At 35.4% G+C, this 22,324-nt stretch overlaps 1 protein-coding gene across 24 annotated transcripts in view; it reads left to right on the top strand.

Annotated features, from left to right (window-relative positions):
- ncam1a (neural cell adhesion molecule 1a) overlaps positions 1–22,089 on the top strand; it is a 411,497-nt gene extending 389,408 nt beyond the window's left edge. For 14 of the 24 annotated variants that reach the window (XR_015519419.1, XR_015519415.1, XR_015519421.1 and 11 more), the window contains 4 exons: positions 5,885–6,083; positions 8,440–8,556; positions 8,818–9,240; positions 20,426–22,089. Coding sequence is in view for 18 of the 24 variants with exons in the window: in XM_087299154.1 (XP_087155280.1) it covers positions 5,885–6,083; positions 8,440–8,556; positions 8,818–9,240; positions 20,426–20,549 (863 nt within the window). In the remaining 6 variants the exon portion in view is untranslated. The remainder of the gene's footprint in view (positions 1–5,884; positions 6,084–8,439; positions 8,557–8,817; positions 9,241–20,425) is intronic. The other 10 variants (XR_015519418.1, XR_015519416.1, XR_015519422.1 and 7 more) reach the window with 2 other exon arrangements.
- The last annotated feature ends 235 nt before the right edge of the window (positions 22,090–22,324 follow it).

Raw genomic sequence — 22,324 nt, 5'->3', positions numbered from 1 at the left:
TACGGCTATACTCCTGTATTTTACAATTATATCTCGGTGTCATCCCGTAAAAGTAATTTCCTTGTATTTCTACCATATTTTCAATCTTCTTATGAAGGGTGGTAATAAACTTTAAAGGGCCGATCCTCCCAATGCGCAAACCATACCGCCGAACCTACAGGGGATGCCTCCTTGCTCTTAAATGTTAATGTGTTCTGTGCTTTCATTTGTAAGCCGCATGTTTGAACAAACGTATACACATAGTAATAATAATAATGATAATAATAATAATAATATCTAAACATGTTGATCTTGGTGGGGTTTTTTTTAAACACAACAAATTTTGTCATAAAGAAGCATAAAAAGTTAGGAAAGCAATTGAATGTTTTCATTATGTGTGCATTTTTAAAGTGACACCTCTGTTATTTAATGTAATCAACTGAAAAATCTAAATGAGAGGTTCATTCACTGCTCAGAATGTTTAAATTATGCAGTGAAGAAAAATTGATAAATTGATTCAATTTCATTATAATAGCTTTTAATTTTAATAGGTTAATCTGTTTGCTAATTTATTTGCAGCTTTTTCTAATGTATATTCTATTTTTGTAAATAATAATAATGATAATAAAACATATTACTGACCATGTTAATTGTTTATTTACAATAAAGCAGCTCCTTTTTTGCATGCTTATGACAACTGTTCTTTAGTGTCATTTGCTCGGTTATGTCATTTTAAATGCAAATATTGCATTGTTTGTTTTGACAACTTGACATAAACAAATACATCACAATTGGGCTTTATCATTTTCATGACAACTTTACATTACCAAAACAACATCACTGATCATAAATCTGTCATAAACACAATTGTCATGGGCCATGAATTTTTTTTCTGATCACTTTTTCCAGTGGAACAAACTGTTAAAGTGTCATCACTCGATCAAATATGTTTAACTTCATCATTATTATTTAATATTCCAATGATAAATTGAGCTTGTATATATATATATATATTCAATCATTCATTCCCAGTGATGGTTGCAGATGGAAGAGCGTCCACTGCGTAAAACATATGCTGGATAAGTTGGCGGTTCATTCTGCTGTGGCAACCCCAGATTGATTTATAATGGCTTCATGACAGTCACGTTTGTGACAGAAGTTTTGCTCTCTTGGTAATGTCAATTTGTCATGACAAAGACAAAAATAGGTTGTGATGTATTTGTTATTGTCAAGTTGTAGTAACAAACAATGTCATCTTTGCATTTAAAATGTCATAACTGAGCCAATGACACCTAATGACAGTTGTTAAAAGCTAGCATAAAATATCCTTCACGATCATGACATGTCTCATGTCATATTTATAAAGGTTTCATGACAGTCTTATAAACCTCTTGAAGTAAAGTGTTGCCTTTTATTTTAATATCATATATTTTGATATAAGTTTATTAATATATTAGCACACCAATATCATCTTGGAAATTAAGCTTTTAATCCAGTGAAAGTCAAGGAAAAGTCACTCTGAACACTGAATACGTCATGATGATTATTATTATATATTTTTTCTGAATCTCAAGTTGAACTGCATGCTGTGATTAGGTGTTTTTTTTCCCTTGAAGAGTTTTGTTTAATGCATTCTTCCTCCAGGTCTCTGTTGAGTGCATCCATAATTCATGAACTCCTTGATACATGTAGATGTGTTTTAGGTCTTTATGTGACTCCATCAATGATTTAGAAGGGCGTTTCATTAAAGACACTTTATAGGAAGTTGCTTAGAATTCAATATAAGCCTAATTGCAAATGCAGTCAGCCTGTTCATCTTAATTCATAGTGTAATACATGGCTGTTTACTCAAAAGAATACTTGAATAAAATGACGATGAGTGTTTGGTTAACAATAAGCTATGTTAGTTCACTTATTTAGAAATCATTGGGAATTAAATAATTTAGCATGCACTGATTTAATATGAATTGCCACAAGTTTACTGACGGAGGATTAATGTTACATCACTTTTTTGCAAATAGTATTTAATCAAGGGTCATATTTCTTTTCAATTATTTGTAATTTTGTTATTATTATTATTACTAGCTGTCTAAAATACATTAGATTTAGCCCTTAGATGTACCCATTAATGAGATATTTCAACTTTAAATTTTTTTTATTTTATTTTTATTTTATTTTATGTTACAAATTATCATGGACATCTCCCCTCTAACATCCTAATGAGTACAATATTTCAGTATAGCCTGAGACCATTTGATATGGTCAAGTTAACTGATGCAACTTGTTACGATAGCTCAACGATTGCTGTAACCAGTACTAACTTTATATTTTATTTATTTAGTTGTTGTTTTTTCACAAATAGTGTCTCAAATAACTAATGTAGCATGTTGGCTCACATTTTACCACATTTTTATTCATCTGTGATTTTATTTAAATTTATTTAGTTGTTTGTTATTTCTCAAATGATGTTTCAACTATAATTTTTTTAACTGATGTACCATGTTAGCTCACATTTTTGCAAGTCGGTATTCATCTGTGATTTAATTTTAATTAGTTTAATTTTATTTTATTTTGTTTTTTTTTTTTACCTCATTTCATTTTCCAAAAGATCTTGACCTTAGCCCTTAAACATTCCCATGAATAAAATATGTGAGCATCAACTGATTTAATATGAACTGCCATGTTTACCGACGCACCAAGACAATCCATAGATATTAATAAAATATGAATAAATATCAATATAACCATGTTTTCATTGTGCAATTTGTTTTCTGATTCAATACATTCACGTCCGCCTCAGTAAATCCTATAGTTTTTAGCGTTATCATAGTGTAGCTTGTCTTTCCCGGTAAGTAGTCTGTGTTTTCATGTGCTGAAAACACAGCTCTGCTTGTGTTTGTGCTTCACGTCTGATCCTCGTTCGTTTTCATCTCGTGGCTTCCATTTGTGTGTGGTTACCTTGTAAATAAATGTGCTATGAGCTGAATATTGAGATTATTTTAACCGTTCCAAGTGCAAATTCTCTGTTGAAATATGTGCATGAATATAAACAGAACGAGCCTTGTAGTTAACGTTCTGAACAAGACTGCTGAAGTTCCATACAAAGAGAGTTAATTACGTCTTTGAATAAGCATGCTGGGTTCATTTCCATGTGAGTAATGATTGCCTCGCTTCAGATTGACGCTGTATGTAATGTATAATGTGTGTGGGTAACACATGGAATGAAGCCTGTTTGACATTCTATGTGAAGAGCCTCCACATTATAGGGGGATTTCACTAAAGAAATCAGCTGTTTATTTGCACATATTTATCATCTTTAGAGATTCTGATTTATGCTAATCAGGTAATGGCGCAAGCATGCCCTCAAAATCTGCTAGGATGTAAATCAAATAACCATAATCTGGCGTACTTTTCAGGCACTAAAAAATGATTTAACACTCGCCTCTTTAAAATGTGCAAAATGGACTTGTCTACATTCCGCATTTGGAAATACGGTATAATGCTCTGCGCTATCGCTTGATAATCATTTGATGAATTAACGATGTCTTTATTGATATAAAATGTACAGAAACAAATAAAACTCTGTCATCCACTCCAGGCAGAGGTACAGTCTAAAAATATAGACCATTTCAATATGGCGATGTCATTGGCCTATGAATATGTCCTGCTTGTTGTCAAACTATTTTATATCTGTAACAAAAGGCGCTTCAATACCTTGATGTTATAACAGCTATCATTCTATCTAACATTATTTATCAATATGTGGATTTTTTTTTCTATAGCTCAGAAGCTATTACAATTTAAAATGTAAAACAGGAAATATGTTAGAACAGTTGATATTGTTTACATCCCTGAAAATGGTCTACATGCTAATTTACATTTAAAAGGGGTGTGTTTGCACTAATATGCATGATTTAAATAAATAGTTAACATGTAAATTACACAATCTTCTATCAATTAACCCTTATGTCATTTTAAACCTGTTTGACTTTCTACTTTCCTTCTTTACGTGAATTTTTGTTCATGTAATGAATTTTACTGAAATCCAGGGTTAGTTTGGACCTCACTGCTCTTCATTGACTGTTTGGCAAAAAGCAGTTGAACAAATTCAAAACATTCTAATAAAAAATCAGTCACCTATTGTGCGTGTTTATAAAGACAAGGAGGTTAAGAAATGATGACAGAACATTGTTTTTGGCGGACTCATAATTTTAATGATACTTTACAAATATGTTGAATTAAGGTTCAACCTCATTGACAGATTTGTTTAATTTCATTAGAAATTCAAACATTCACAAGTTTTTGCACACATCTCTCACAGTTCAAGGTGATCTCCTTGAAGGTTGACACAATGAAAGCTATTGAGCTTGAAAGTGTTTTCTGTGTGAGCTGAGTTTTCATACATTAGCTTTTAAATGTTGAATTTCAACTAAATGTCACTACGAGATCACCTTAATTTTTGATTAAGGTGATTTGATTTTGAAGGATAATTTTACAATTTTTTTGTGAATTCACCCTTTTGTGGTTCTATGGGTTAATATAGCCTGTGTCTATACAGCCTATTTGTAGCCATTGGCTCTGTAAAAATTGCATTTGGCTCTGTAAAAAAAGTTTAATGTTTAAAATTGTTCATTTGTCTAAAAGTTAAATGTCTGTAGTCATTTACTCACTTTGTCATTTCAATCGTGTAAACTAATGAAGTAAATGAAGACAATTTAAAGAGTCTGTTCACCCAAAAAATAACTCTGATATTTTTAAATATCAAATAATCTGTTCATAATATAAAAAAATAAATCCACAAAATTGAATTGAGCATTTATTATTTTGAAGAGACATGATCGGTTTGCATTATGAACATATTACATGTTTTGCCTTTTTGAGCTCAGTAACAAAAGAAGTTTTTTCTTAATAACTAGTGAAAACTAGGTTGCTGGTCAGCAGTGGGCGCTCAACCTGTGGAATGCATGGGTCCTAATGCCCCAGTAAAGCGAAGGGGACACTATACTTTCATTGGGTGCTGTCTTTTGGATGAGACGTTCAACCGAGGTCCAGACTGTGGTCCTCTGTGGTCATAAAAAATCCCATGACACTTCTCGTAAAGAGTAGGGGTGTAACCCCGGTGTCCTGGCCAAATTCCCTCCATTGACCCTTACCAATAATGGCCTCCCAATCATCCCCATCTACCGAATTGGCTATATCTCTGTCTCTCTACTCCACCAATAGCTGGTTTGTGGTGAGCGCACTGGCACCATTGTCCTGTGACTGCTGTCACATTATTCAAGTGGATGCTGCACACTTTTGGTGGTATGCAAAGACCCCCTCATGATTGTGAAGTGCTTTGGTTGGATGGCCATACATGATAAATGCGCTATACAAATAACTTTACTTACTTACTTACTTACTTACTTACTTACTTACTTACTTACTTACTTAAAACAAGTAAAATAATGGAGTAAGCAAATAAATATTATGTCAAAAGGAAAAACAAAACTATTTTGCTTACCCCATTGGCAGATTATTTTGGTTGTTTTAAGGAAAAAACTCAACTTAATTTTGACATATTATTTCTTCTAACAAGACAATATTTTCTGCTTGTCTAGAAAATGCTTCTTGATTTAAGAAAATTTAGATATTTGGACTAAAAACAAGACAAAAACTAAAGCAAAAACTTTTTTGCAGTATAGTTGACATATCTTTCAGTTTTCATAGACTTTGACGGAGTGAAATTTCTCAGATTTCATTAAAAATGTTTTCATTCGTCATTCAAAGATGAACAAATTTATTACAAATTTGGAACAACACTAATGTGATGAAACAATGACAGAATTTTAATTTAAACAAAACCTTTAACTCTGATTAACAGTGGCATCATTCTGTTTTAACCTTCTCCTCCTCTATTCTAAAGAAACAAGCTCAGGTTTGGGCACTGGCGCTATCGTGGGCATCCTCATTGTGGTCTTCATCCTGCTCCTCTTCGGCGTAGACGTCACTTGCTACTTCCTGAACAAGTGTGGCCTTCTCATGTGCATCGCTGTCAATTTCTGCGGCAAGTCTGGGCCTTCAGCCAAGAGCAAGGATATCGAGGAGGGAAAAGCTGCCTTCACGTAAGTCTGTCTTCTCCTTCCCCTCTCATCTGCGTGTGTTTTCCCTTGTCCGATAACGTCATCCATCACCGCTCCGCCGTCATTATCGGCCACATCAGCTCTACAGGAGGGCTTGAGGCAGGCATGATTGTGACATATCTAGCTCTATGAATGAGAATGATGTGAATATTGGCTCATGGCAGCAGTGTTGAGATAAGAGGAGAGGTGCATGATGGTTAAGAATGAGAAGAAGGTGCCTCTGGATTTAGTAGCTCTCATGGTTTTTCTCTTTTTTTTTCAATAGAAACTGGCATATCTACATTTTTATGTCATTTAATAGAACCGAAGGGCTCTAGGGTATAGGTTTTGAAGGTCAGGGTAGCAGTTTTGATTTCTACTTACTTTTTACTCTCTTTTTTTAGATTTTTGGTTACACTTTATTTTAAGATGACATAGTTACAGTGTAATTGTTGAGTAATATTAATTAATCACATGTACTTACAACATGGTTGGGGTCAGTGCTTAATTTAAGCCGGATCCTGTTTCGGAAAAAGTCAGATATTCCTGTTTTACATTTTGAACTGATCAGGCATTAACTTTTGCATGGTGAATACCTTTATGTGTGTGTGTGAGAGAGAGAGAGAGAGAGAGAGAGAGAGAGCGAGACAGAGAGAGAGAGAGAGAGAATGTGAATGAGACAGAGTGAAAAACAGCAAGCAAAGCTCACATAAGGGTAGTCACTTTCGACCAATCAGCTTTCTTACATTTATAATCACTCTCATTAGTTGTTGATTATTGTTTCGCACAAAGTGAGCAGCCAAAATAAATAATGACATAGTGGCCTACATAAATTTTATTTGTATTTTCAAAAGGCCAGAGGCAGTCAAGCATATATTATTATTTTAAACCTTGAGTAAATGTGATGATGAGCCTGATCAGAAGAGATTTTAAGAAGATGAAACTGCAGTCATGGATCAGGATAGCAGGAGACAGAAGCTAAGCAATCTTAGGTCAGCTAGACAACATGACAGAAGAGGTAACTGTAAGCTCTTTAAGATTAGACAGGGTGAGTGGCTTTTGCTTGGCGCATAATAGTGAAGTAAACTGAATGTCAGCGGAGTTAGTAATCTGAATAGTTATGTTTTATATGATTTATGTTTGTAACTACTTTTTTTTACCCTTGGTTGATCCATAATGTTATATTGCACAAAATAATTAAAGACCGTTCAGAAATTTGATGCTTTTTTCGATATAACCGCTTAGTGACGTCATGTTCTGGGGAAAACTGAAATTGCGTGGCGGATGTCGGTCATAGTAACTTATACAACACAAATGGATTAAGATAACAAATCAAAGTGGATTGAACAAAAAACAATTAAGTTGTCCCATACAAATCTCAAGAATTGTGTAGTTTCAGCTCATTTTAAATAAGTACTTTAAGTGTATTATGTTTCTTTACTTGTAATGCCAGCCCCTTCACAAATGATATATGTCAAAAATGTTGAGTTAAAAAGCTTTTTATTTCATTTTATTATAAGTCATTTTCGTATAAGTCTGGTACAATAAAAAAATCAAAGATCAAAACCTGTTGTCAGCAGCAAACATTCATCATTGTCAGCAAAAGGTTCATAAAGCTTTTTTGCTTTTGTGCGGATAAAGTTGGGAAAAGGAAAAAGGTTCTTTTTCCTGCAGTCGCTGATCCAAAAAGCGAAAGGTGACTCCATGCTTAAGGGGATGCGCCGTGCACATGACAGTTGGAAGTAAAACACACCGGATGCCCACACTCACATTTTAGTTAAAATGAAATTATTCAGATGGAGCTCTGTGGTGTGGCAGAAATATGAAGTCCTGAGTCGTAGCTGAGTCGTAGCTGGGCCACCGACTTGCGGCGCCGATAGAAACTTATATCTACATGTCACAGCGTGGCAAGGCGCACACGGTGTGCGACCCCCTTTTACGATGGTCACAAGAAAAAAAATCTGGGAAACTGCGAGACCGCGAAAGGTGAACTGCTTTAAAGCGAAGGGACCACTTTATACATTTTTATTTTTTACTTGCTCTGCCTTTTTTTACACAAATTATACATTTCAAACAAATAAAGAAAAAAATAACTTTTTAGCACCAAATAATTTTCAAGAAATGTTCGTTTTTCATTACATTTCTCACTTTAACTCTACAGCAGCTTAAAATAATATAAACACTCTTTTGCAAGAAAATGCCACATGTTGCACATACTGATTTATTAATTATCTTTAGTCATTTAACTGATGCTGTTAATTTTTACTTCCTGCATGTTAGCTACTATATTCGCTACATGTTTACAAGCCATGCAACCGCATCGCATTTACTTAATTTACTCTGCTATTATCTTTTTCAGTAAGGATGAATCTAAGGAGCCTATTGTGGAGGTAAGAACTGAAGAAGAGCGCACACCAAACCACGAGGGAGGAGGCCCAACTGAACCCAACGAGACCACCCCTCTGACCGACCCCGAGTGAGTCCTCAATAAACACACACACCACAACCACACTCTTGCCATCCCTTCAGATTATTAACACCTACTTAACAGTCTGTCCAGATACCATACACTTGTATGATTTTGACCTAACATGCTGTGTTTTATTTTGAAATGCATGTTGGACTTACATATGTATGTGTGTTTTGCCTTGGCCTTCCTTCCCTCCTTCTTTTCTCCTTCTTTATGTGGCTCTTTCTCCCTGTTTCTCCTCTTTCTGTGCTCCTGCTGTCCTCACAGGCACGCTGCTGACACCACAGCAACAGTAGTGGACTTGCTTCCCTCTGTAACCACTAACTCAGACCCCGGCACTGAAAGTCCGGCTAGCGATAGCACCACCCTTACCACCAGCACCGACCCTAAACCTACTCCCCAATCCAGCACCCCCAAACCTAGCGTCACCTCTCCCACCTCCCCTCCTCAAGCCGTGGCCCCTCTGGTGGACCTGAGTGAAACACCCTCCAAACAGACCTCAAAGTCCTTAGATGATTCAAGCCCCGCAGAAGTGGCCAGAGCCGATGGCCAGAGCCCGGCTGAGCCGGCCAAAGCCCCCCAAAGTAAGGACTCTCAGGTACAAGCAGGATCCCACCAGACCACAGATAGTGACCCTGCCAAGAATTCCAGCGACTCCTCCAGCGCACCGTCCGCACCCAACCAGGACGAGTATGGCCACCTTTAGATGTTTAGTTGTGTTTGTGTCCCTCTCCTTAACCATCCCCACTCTCTCACTGTTTTCTGTTTTCTTCACCACCCTCTTTCTTCTCTTCTTATTTTTATTGATTTTCTGGAAGGTTGGTAGCAGGCATATAGAATATAGTAAGTTTTTAAGGGAGGCACAATTTAGAGACTACTTGTAGCTCAAGTGCTAGAGTTTGGTGCTTGTAGAGCCAAGGTTGGGGATTCCAAAAACGTGTATGACATTCTTTAATAGCAGAAAACATAGTAGTAGTAAAACTCAAAAAAATATAGTAATAGTAACAGTAATACAATAATATATATATATATATATATATATATATATATATATATATATATATATATATATATATATATATATATATACCTTCACCGGCCACTTTATTAGGTATACCTCTCCAACTGCATGTTAACGCAAATGTCTAATCAGCCAATCACATGGCAGCAACTCGACTCATTTAGGCATATAGACACGATCAAGACGATCTGCTGCAGGTCAAACCGAGCATTAGAATGGGGAAGAAAGGTGATTTAAGTGACTTTGAATGTGGCATGATTGTTGTTGGCAGACGAGCTGTCTGAGTATTTAAGAAACTGCTGATCTTTGATCATAATTTGAAACTTTGATTTTTATGCACAGCCATCACTAGGGTTTATAGAGATTCGTCCAATAAGACAAAATATCCAGTGAGCGGCAGTTCTCTGGGATCAAATGCCTTGTTGATGCCAGAGGTCAGAGGAGAATGGCCAGGCTGGTTCAAGATTATAGAAAGGCAATAGTAACTCAAATAAGCACTCGTTACAACCAAGGTATGCAGAACAGCATCTCTGAATGCAAAACACGTCAAACCTTGAGGCAGATGGGCTACAGCAGCAGAAGACCACACTAGATGTCACTCTTGTCAGCTAAGAACAAGAAACTGAGGCTACAATTCACACAGGCTTCTCAAAATTGGACAATAGAAGTATATGTTCCTCTTTTATGCTTCCACTGCCTTAAAATATTCCTGCTAGCTGTTTGAGCAGAAAATATAGATACGCAGTCATAGTTGAACACAAATTACTAGCCCTTTTGTGAAATTGTGATTAATTTTTTTAATATTTCCAAAGTAATGTTTAACAGAGCAAGAATGCTTATATTTGTATGTCCTTTATTTGGAGAAGGACGTTTCTTTAGTTTAGCTGGAATAATATATATAAATTTAAAAAACAGGGCGGCATGGTGGCACAGTGGTTAGCACTCACAGCAAGAATGGTGCTGGTTCAAGTCCTGGTTGGACCAGTTAGCATTTTTGTGTGGAGTTTGCATGTTTTCCCTTTGTTGGCATGGGTTTCCTCCAGGTGCTCCCGTTCCCCCCACAAGTCCAGAGACATGCACTAAAGGTGAATAGGATTAACTAATTTGGCCGTGGTGAATGAGTGTTTCCCAGTACTGGATTGCGGCTTGAAGGGCATACGCTGTGTAAAACATATGCCAGAATAATTGGTGGTTCATTTCAATGTGGCGACCCCTGATAAATCAGAGACTAAGCCGAAGGAAAATAAACGAATGAATGAATTAAATAATTAATTTGAAAAAAAAGGACCTTTTAAGGCTGTTGTTTGTTTTTTGATTGGCTACAGAAGAAACCACGTTTGTGCAATAATTAACCTAATTTGCCTAGTTAACCTAATTAAGCCTTTAAATTGCTCTTTAATCTAAAAACTAGCTTCTTGCAAAATAACAAGTAAATTATTATGTACTGTCATCTTGGCAAAGACAAATTAAATTAGTTATTAGAAATAATTTAGAACTAGTATGTTTACTACAGATTTTACCACAAGATTTTTCATATATATTTCTTCATTTTACAATCCCTATATATATATATATATATCTTCTCACTTCTTGATAAAATATCAGAATTTCCCTGTATTCCATTTGGTATTCAAATGGCTTGTTTTACTGCAAGTTATTTGCACCTCTGTGAAATCCAGTTCAGTGGTGGCGCTTCAAAGGTGCACCAGTTTTATAAATGTGTAAAATCAGTTTTGTTTTTGTCGCAGCAAGCTAATTGATTCCTCCATTATCGCCGGCAGAGTGTCGAGACGATCGGCAGTGGCAAATGGCACAATTCCACAAGCTGATGATTTTAAATGATGGCTTTCAAAGCTGAAAAGGACAGTGAGAAATAAATTAGCAGCCTTAATGTGCTATTGAAAAGCAAGCATCTTAGAGAAGCCTAATGCATGATCATTGTAATTACATTAACACGGCAGACGAGGTGCGGTGTCATTTGTGGCCCCGTGGGTGAAACGACCAACTTCAAAATGGCCAGTTGATGTACTGATCTAGACAGGGTTATTGTTTAGAGCAGAACTAAAGGAAAAAAAACAGCCATGAATAATATATTTTTATTAAAGCCACACAGCAGACAGCCATAATTTAAAATCAGCCAGCCATTATTTCACATTCTTTTTAAATATATTAAAATAGAAGATTAAACAGAAAATAAAACCAAATTCTAAAAGGGTACATTTTTTTGCATTAAATAACAAAAAGGTACAATGTTTTCATATATGTTAATATTATTATTTTAACTTTAAAAGAAACCAGTATTTGGTGGAATAATTCTATTCTGATTTTCAATCATATCAAATTAAAGCACCTTTTTTTACCAATTGTCAGTTTCTGGAAAAATGTTGTCAGAATAAAAATATTTTAATTTAATATTTGTTTAATTTGAATGAAATGTCATCATACCTTTATAGAATAAAACAACTTTTAACATTTTACTTAACCCAATTGTCCTATATAAATCTTTCTTAAACATTCCATACACTGTTGACGACAACATTTTTAGCATTTTAAAAATAATTAATTATTTTTTAAATAGTGATGTTTAATTGCTGTTTAATAAAGGCTTTTTGTGTTAAAAACTAGTTTCTTTGTTTTTACCATGATGACAGTACATTATATGTATTAAATATTTTACACATATTAATTAAACTTATTTATATTAAATATTTATTTTTCAAGATAAGAGTATTTGGCTTTAGGTAATATTTAAATGCCTAACTAGGTTAATTATGTTACTAAATAAGTTAAATAACATGGTTTGTTCTGACCTTAGCAGTCTTAGTTATTTTAGGTTGTCTGGAATATATATATATATATATATATATATATATATATATATATATATATATATATATATATATATATATATATATATATATATATATATATATATATATTTTTTTTTATATATATATATATATATATATATATATATATATATATATATATATATATATATATATATATATATATATATTCCAGACAACATAAAATAACTAAGACTTTCTCCAGTATTTATAAAGTTAGCTCCATAAATATTTGGACATCAACACAATTTAACATTTTTGGCTCTATACACCAACACAATCGATGATTTGAAATTAAACGAACAAGATGTGCTTTAACTATAGACTGTCAGCTTTAATTTGAAGATATTTACATCCAAATCAGGTGAACAGTGTAAGAATTACAACAGTTTGCATATGTGCCTCCTACTTGTTAAGGGTCCAAAAGTATTTGGACAGAATAATAATCATAAATCAAACTTTCACTGTTTAATACTTGGTTGCAAATCCTTTGCAGTCAATTACAGCCTGAAGTCTGGAACGCATGGACATCAGCAGACACTGGGTTTTATTATTGGTGATGCTCTGCCAGGCTTACAGCAACTGTCTTCAGTTCCAGCTTGTTTTGGGGGCATTTTCCCTTTTAGTTATGTCTTCAGTAAGTGAAATGCAAGCTCAATCAGATTCAGGTCAGGTGACTGATTTGGCCATTGCATAACATTCCACTTCTTTCCCTTCAAAGTCTTCTCTTCATCGTTGACTTTCACACACATACACCTAGTGTTCTTGATCTGGCCCACTGTTATGAAGGGTGTTTTCTTTATCAGAGAAAGAAATCTTTGGTCGTCCACCAAAGTTGTCTTCGTGGTCCTCCAGGTCTTTTGGTGTTTTTAAGCTCACTGGGGCATTCTTTCTTTTAAAAATGGTCCAAACAGTTGTTTTGGCCACGCCTAATGTTTTTGCTATCTTTCTGATGGGTTTGTTTTGGGTTTTTTTAGCCTAATGATGGCTTGCTTGACTGATAGTGACAGTTCTTTGGATCTCATCTTGAGAGTTGACAACAGATTCCAAATAGCACACTTGAAATGAACTCTGGACCTTTTATCTGCTCATTGTACTTGGAATAATGAGTGAATAACACACACCTGGCCATGGAACAGCTTAGAACCCAATATTCCAATTACCTTTGGAACCTTAACAAGTGAGAGGCACATTTGCAAACTTTTGTAATTACTACACCGTTCACCTGATTTGGATGTAAATACCCTCCAATTAAAGTTGAGAATCTGAAGTTAAAGCACATCTTGTTTGTCTCATTCCAAATAGATTGTGTTGGTGTGTTATGTGTCAAATAGGTCCAAATATTTATGGACCTAACTGTAAATATGTAATAAGAACTAATGTAAGTGTAAAACATTTGCTCTATTAAACATTACTTGGGGAACTTTGAAAAAGATTTCACAGAAGGGCCAATCATTTTGTCTTTAAAGCTACTTCTACCAGCATTCAACTGCTTACGAAAATAATGTGAAACATTGTGTAGATGACACAAATGAAATTAGAGTTTTATTTTGTTGATTCAAACAGCCTCAAACAAATCTCCTGAAAATCCTCCAAAGATTCCCTGCCATGAACTTTGCAAAGTTTGCCAAATCCAGCCAGCCCTTGTTCTCCATCTGACACAAGATGTGAGTGGATCCGCTCCATGGCTCTGAATCATAAATGCACCAGAATTGCCAGAATGATATGAGTTACAAGTGTTTTATAGCACATTTTATTGTTCCCAAGCACTGCAGTATGCAACATTTTTGTTAAAACTGTTATAAATCTAGTGCAAATTTCATCTGCAATATACAAAATGTACATAAATTAAATAACCCTGCTTCTCAGTGGCTGGAGCCACGCTGAGAGCCTCGGCTCAGCGCCTCAGAATAGCAGTGCTTTCAATGGTGCATATTACAAAATTAAAGGAACATTTCACATCTGACAGCTTCAGTCCTGCTAGCTTTGTGGAAGTGCCTAATGGAGCCCGAAGCAGCAGCGTCTCCAGACTCGTGCGAATCAGCCTCCTTGCTAGCAAACACGCTCCTCGCTCTATTGCGAAGTACAGAGAAAATCGTCTCTTAAACACTCAGCCAAGACTTCCAGCAGGGAATTAGCAGTAGCATGCCGTTTGTTAAATATTTACCAGAGACTTTGTTTTCCCCACTTCCATTTGTGCTCTGTAGTTTGCACTTTCTATGTATGGCCCGTCAGCACGTCAGGCTTGTTCTCTCTGCATCAGCCCGGCTCAGTTGTCTAATTTGAGCAGAAACACTCCAGGGAAGTCGCTTCTCATAGACTGCCACCTGGGCTCGTTGGCTCCGTCTGTAGATTTTCGGCTACCTGAGCGATTTCCTGGTCTTCACAGAACATGCAGAATATCAATGGTGCTTGATCTGCCATCTTTAGACTCTCAAGACACCATAAGTCAGAATATTTTTTTCCTCTTTCAAGAATGAGAGTTCACGCTTTTGAAGACGCTCGCCGTGAATGCGAACTGACAAATGATGGATCGCGTTTGTCCTGTTCTTCTAAGGTCCTGCTGGCTCAGAAGAATAATGATGTTTTTGTGTCTGCGGCAGTCGCTCCCCGGGACTCGGCACAGTTGGCCGCTCTTTATAAGAGTCCAGAATGTGATCAGATAGCTTTATTGTGATGAGCGTAATGACATTCGGCCAGGGGACAAACAGATCAGACCTCGGACACTGACAAAGCAGCTTGTTCTTGTGTGGTACTAGCGAGATCATGTAGATTGTAAGGCAAGACACCCTATGCCTTTTATTTCCTCCACAAAGCCTCTCTGTGCCTCTGCTGTTACTGAGAGAGCTTAGCCAGGTTTGGTGGGAAAATGTGCTGCAAAACTCCTAAAACGTACATTATGTACAATAAGCTCTAAATTTTATGAACTTTTATTATTTTTATGCAAATAATGATTTGATTACAGGGCAGATTATCAATTAAAATGGAGTTATTATGCACATCTTTACAGTGTTTTAACATAGATGTGTGTCCACAGTTTGTGTACACATCCAGCATTTATTAGGCAAATTCACCCACTCCTTTTTTTATAATCCTCATCAATCAGAAACAATATGGGAAAATATTGCAGATTCCCCCTACTGTGACATCACTTTATTTTATGTAGACACTTGTGGTGTTGTCAGCCTTTGCCATTTTATTATTTGGGGACACAAACACATTAACTTTATTATAACTGACTTTAATATTATGGGCTTTATTTAAAAAATCTAGGTACAAAGACTAAAGTGCATGGCGCAAAAGCATTAAGGGTGTGTCCGAATCAACTTCTATGTAAAATACACTCTGTGCCCAACGCATGGTCTAACAGGTTGTGCTTATTCTGTTAATGAGTTATGGCTGTGTTTTGAGCATAACCTGCATTAAACCAATCTCCCATTGCCTTTAAGAGTCAGTTGCAACACACCATGGCAGATTTGCTATTTACTTTGTAAGTTAATAAACTAAACACTTCACTAACAAGAAAACAGTTAAACAGATCATCTGCAGTGCAAGAATAAAGAACAAGTCTCCTTCATTCGGCCTCTTCACATTCTATTTATTTTACTTTTACTCTTTACTCCTTAACATTAATGCTCAAGGAAATAGTGTTTTGCACACTCCGCTGAAGATATCCATTAGCCTACATAAATAATTTAGTTTATTAAGCATAAAGATTTGTTTCAAAACTATTTCTAAATTCAGTTCTAACTTCCAGCACACAAATAAATGAACAATAATAACAAAGTTTGGTCAAAAAGTTATATCCAAACACAAGTCTTATTCTTATGTCCTATACGAGGATGAATTCATCTCCAAAACCTGACAGGTGAACAAATCTAAATTGTTTTTATTAAAACAAATATAAATATGAATATAATAAATAATAATAATAATAACCTTAAACAAATTTTCATGAATAAACTGAAAAAAAGACCCCCCGAGATGAGGCATGGAGGTAGTGGTTTTATATTTATGTTTTTATATTTATATTTAATAATTTTTATTACATTTGAATACTTAATTTTCATAATTAAAGATATTTGTGTGTTGCTGTACTTCTTGTGTGTATTAAGCAATGTGTACGCATTTGGACATTTGCATTTAATTAACTGTGTTGGACTTTAGACCAGCTTTTAGTTGGTCAATTTCAGTTCCTCAAATTAGCAACACACCGACAATGCGCCTTAACACACCTCCTTTATAGACCAGCATGCCCATAAGTCCACAAAGTAGCGCAAATGGATTTTCTATTTAAACTATGTGGCGCAAAACGTGAAAATTAATGTTGCACTGGTCTAAAAAAAGCAACAAATCTATTCAAACACATCTTGCACCTTATTATGCCAGGTGTATGATAGGCTACTGTAAGTTTCAAGATTTAAATCAATTAGACATGCTTTTTGATTACTAGTTTGAATAATTTAAAATTGAAAAAAAAATTAATTTGGAGGGGAAAAAAAGAACTTCAATTCCTTTAATGAATGTTCCTTTTTACACTAGATCAATGGTCTCAAATTCAATTCCTGGTGGGCCACAACTCCAACCACCTCCAACTTACACCTCCTTATAGTTTATAGTAGTCTTGGACACCTTGAATAATTGGATCAACTGTGCTTGATTAGGGTTGGAGCAAAACTGTGCAGTGTTGCGGCCCTCTAGTAATCGAGTATGAACATGACATGAAAACAAATACATATAAAATTTTATTACAAACATGTATGGAGAGTGCGTAGTTACAAAAAAAAAAAAGCCCAAAAACTATGTAAAAACCATGTAAAATGGCATTATTGCTTTAGCAAATTCATTTTTATTCATAGTATTTGACACTATTGGTTACACTGTAAAAGCGGTTTATTACTTTTCTTGAAACAATGAATAAACCTGTGGCCGACAAACTGACTTTACTTAAAGTGAAAAAAGAGCAAATTAGGTTCAACTTCATTTTATAACTATGCACATAGTTTATTTATTTAATAATAAAGACAATTTTAAGTTTACATTTAAGTCAACTAATCACTTTAAAAGCAACATTTTTACTTTTTGTTTTGTTTTATAAAGTCTACTACTCGCTTTTTACATTGTGGATTCATGATGTAATTTAGTAGTAAGTGATGCAAAATTTATAAATAGGATTATGCATTAAACTTTTTTTCTCCACTCACTTTTTATTTGATTTGAATGATTTAACATACCATATGAAAATGTTGCAACAATCATGTTTATCCCCTAGCCAAAATATATTCTGCAAGCGAATGTAACACATGGGGGCTCGTCCGGGATAGGGCTATTTTATAAGGAAGCTGGGCAAATTTTAACTCCACTCACTATACATTTTACTTTAAAACTGTAGAGAAACACGCAGTAATACCACCAAAAATATCACCACATTTCTTTTCATAAGCCTGTACTGGAGAGAAAATAGCAGCAGTGCTGGTGGTCCCACATCACAGTGTGAAAGAAGTCGCAAACTGCTGTCGCTGTCCAGGCATGTTTGACAGATATAATGAGCAGTCATTGAGCTGATATCAGCCCCTCAGCAGGGCAGGTGGACTAAAAATAGGACAGAAGGGGACATGTTAGAAATGCGACAGGGAATGTCCCTCTCCATACCCTGCCAGCAGAGCTCATCTTTAATTTTCCTGGTTCATTATGCATTTATGAATGATTTGGCACACCAGTACAGTCAATTCCATTACAGGAATTATCAGCGCTCGGGAAGAATCAGCCTACCGCGAAATAATTTAAGTAAACTTCCCTCTTTTTTTTTTCAAGGCCCACTATGTGCTCTGTCAGCTCCCTTGAGAGCACATGTCTATGTGCCTGTAAAATATTCAGTAATAGGCAGTTTGCGGCGGATGATTTTCATTTATTTTTCAATTTATTATTTATTATTATGCTTTTTTTCCCTCCAGCCCGAAATCAAGAGACAAACGCTGTGTGTATCAACAAACTATTACACAGTAAATAAGCGCAGAGGGAGAGGTTAACATTTATGTAGTTTTATGAGGATTGTCTCCGCAGCAGAAGATCTCTCTGCATCAGTGATATGCAGTTATTGTTCACCTCCAGCTTTTTCCTATTTAGAAGATTATCCATCATATGAATCATACCTGCATGCACTGTTCCTGTCTTCATACATGCTCATGCTCATTAATAATGTATGTTATGTAATGAAATTACTCGGCTTCACTGAAGTATGTTCCCTCACCCCAAAATGATCAGTTATTGTGCCTATTGTTGTTTCAAACCTGGATAAGCTTTATTTATTCTGTAGATCATAAATGAAATAATGTCTGTGGTAAATCCAACTTAGAAGCCTAAAAAAGAATGCAAGAATTGTAAAAAGTGACCATATTATATATGAGCTGGTTAAAAATCTATTTAAATATGTGACGATTCAAACTGATAAAAATGTTTAACGAATGTCGATACATTTTTTTGAAAAGAGGGGGCGCTGTATTTACAATTCACAAATTCGCTATCACAGCGGTAAAGTGTGCCAGATAAACACATAGGGCTCTATTTTGACTATCCATGTGCAAAGCACAGGGAGCAAAAGCATAAAGGGCGTGTCCGTATCCAATTTTACTATTTTTAAGGACGGAAAAATCCGCTTTGCACCGTGGCGTTTGATCTAACAGGGTTGAGATTATTCCAATGAGTTTTAAGTGTTTTTTGAGTATAAACAAATCAGAGTCTCATCTCCCATTCCTTTTAAGAGTCAGTTGTGTTCCGCCATGGTGCATTTACTATTTACTTGATGGACTTTGTACAGAGCATCTGCAGCGGGAGAATCCTCCTCATTCTTTACTTTCACTGTCACTCTCGTGGATAGGGAAACGTGTTGTACGCAGAGATCCATTAGCCTATACATAATTAATTTAGCTTGTTAACGCAAAGATTTATTTTAAAACTATTTCTAAATTCAGTCCTAATTTCCAGCAAACGAATAAATGAACAATAATAACAACGTGTGGTCAAACAACTGAGTTATAGCCTAATACACATGTTGTGCCCCATAGGGTCTTAAACCTGACAGGTGGGCAAATCTCAGCTTGTTTTTAATAAAACAAATATAAATATGCATATAATAAATACTACTAATAATAATAATAACATAATACAAAAGCAAATTGTCATAAATAAGCTAAAAAAACTAGATGAAGAAGGCATGGTATGGCAGGTTTTTATATTTATGTAGACTAAAAAATAATAATTTTTGTAACATTTTAAACCTTTAATTATTTTTCTTTTGTAAAGGTATTTGCGTTTTGCTCTACATCCTGTGTGTATTAAGCAATGTTTAAGCGAGGCGCACAACTAAGCTGTAATCATGTAGTCTATTAAAAGGTTACTGTAATCTGATTGTGTTAATTTCAAAATGCAATCTAGTCTAATTATGAGTACTAAAGTGATTCATTCTTCTGTGGCGACCCTAGATAAAGATGGGAATGAATATAAGAAGAATGATTGAGTATTACAGTTTCTAATCTAATTATGTAATCTAGATTAATTGTAATCATGTATTACCAAGCACTGGAAATATGACAAAAAGTTGTTTTTTTATCACCAAAATAGCATTGTAGAATGATTTCTGAATGATTACATGTAAAAAAAATGAACTCTTGATCAATGGCTGTAGACATAAGAATCAGTACTAATTCATGATTAAAATCAATCTAAAGAAATTAAGTACAAAACTATTGTAACTTCTCTCAATACCAAGGAAAAATGTGGCTGATGTCAAGATTTTTATATAACTTTTTTATGTGTCACTTTCATTATATTGGTCATTTTTGTTTTTGACTGACAAAAAGAAACATTTATGCAGGTTTGTAAGAACATAAGGGTGAACAAATTGACTTTTGGGTGAACCGATTCTTAAAAATAGTATAAAGAGAAGCAGCCAAACATAGATGTGAAAGGCTCTTCTAATGCACCTCTCTTTTTTTCTCTCCTCCAGCGGTAAAATCATTGTAGATGACAAAAGTAAAGCGCCGGAGACGGAGGTAAAGAAACCCCCGGCGGAGGTGAAGACAGTCCCCAATGAAGCCCCGCAGGCGAACGGCAACGAGAGCAAAGCATGATGGGAAATCAGCACGACAGTCGCAGACAGACAGCACCACACCACCACCACTTCTCAGATACAAGGCTTTCTTTTTTCAGTGTCTTCTTTGAGTTTCGCAGAACAAAACACATCTGTAGATGTATAGAGCACCTAAAGAGCTCGCACACTTGCCTTTGATTTTGTACTTTTCATTTGTTATCACTATTGAAATGTCGTTTCTTTCAAAAAACGCAAGAAGGAAAGATTCTTCACCTCTAGCACAGTCTCCTTGACCTCTGTGAGTAAGACCAGCATCTTTCAAGTACACTCAGTTTTTGTTTTTTTGAGGAAGAGAAATTTTGCTTTTACACATTCAGCCCAGCGAGATGTTTCAGTTAAGTCCCGTCTTATAACATGCAGTATTGCCATCATTATTGTCTGCCACATTCTTATTCTTTTGGGAACATTTTTAATGTTTTACTTGTGTTTAAATAATGTACAAAAACAACCGCCTTTTTATTTTATTTTTTTCACATGATTTTAGCGCTAGATTTTTAGCACGCTTGCTTTGCAGAATGATTCCAGCCCTGAGTATTCACAGCATTTTACTTTGATAAAACCTGCTGTTTGCTTCACAGAAGATTACACAAACTAAAGGTCTGAACTAGTGGTTAGGTTTGAAATAAAAATCGCCACTTTATTTTCTGTTTTACACATACTTTCATTTTACAACACATGCCGTTTTCTCTGAGCCTCAGGGTTCCTTCCATTTAGTTTTGGTTTTTAGAGCAGGATTGAGAGTCAAATAGGTCTCCCACAGTGATCTTTGCTTAAAAACGTCCCGCAAGTCCTTTAAAAAAACATTAGGAACAACTCGGAGCTCTTAGATATGGATCGAATGGCTCCTTGAGAGGATTCCGTACAAGAATTGCTGTGTTACTCGGAGAAACAGCTGTTGCATTCGTGGATTTACGAAAACATGAGGTGTTCATAATGCTTGCGGGAAGTCCCTTAAGATGTCTGACTGGTGCTCCGTTGTTTTAAAGGGTTAGTTTAACTTGAAATGAAAATTCTGTTATTGATTTATCCTCACGTCAGTCCAAACCTGTCTGTTCACCCAAATATCTGATGCTTCAAAATAAATGAAGAGATCAGTTTGTTTGTTATTTGAGCAGTTTGAAGTGTCAGAGTTTTAGGTTAACAGTCTTTCAATGGACGGACAAGCATCTCTGATTTGAGATGGAGATGAACAAAAATACAATGCAATTTAGTGGCTAATTTGTATTAGTTTGTATGATCATTTTAGCACCAATTGCTCATCCTTTAATGAGAGTTAGGGCTGGGGTTTGGGTGCATACTTCTTTGTTAAAATCGTACGTTTTTATATGAATGAAATCATTTGCATTTTTACAAATTAGTCACTTTTCTGAGAATATGTATAAATATGTTTTGAATATGAATATGTATGAAAATTTGTTTTGGGTTGCAAGCCCTTACAGTGCACAGGTGACAAACTCAGTTCTGGAGAGCCACATCTCTCCACAGTTTAGTTTTAACCCTAATTCAAGATTTCACACTTAGCTGATGATTGGTAATAAGCTTGTTTGGCATGCTGTCCCGGGAGAGAGCCCTGAGCTTATAAGATCCTCGAGCTCTGGGCTCCCTCCTGTTAGCAGGGCGAGAGGGGAGTTTGAGCTCAGGTAGATCTCGATGAACACCCCCGACTTATTTTTGGCTAATGGCTGTTATATAATGTCTGAGGAGAGATATACGGCTTACTAAGTTCTTGACTATAATGCCATTTTGGTATGTTCA

Source organism: Danio rerio, chromosome 21 (genome assembly GCF_052040795.2).
Source record: "Danio rerio strain M-AB ecotype USA chromosome 21, GRCz13ab, whole genome shotgun sequence".
Lineage (NCBI taxonomy): Eukaryota > Metazoa > Chordata > Actinopteri > Cypriniformes > Danionidae > Danio > Danio rerio.
The sequence above is the reverse complement of the archived record's forward strand: the minus strand, read 5'-3'. Positions and strand labels throughout refer to the sequence as shown.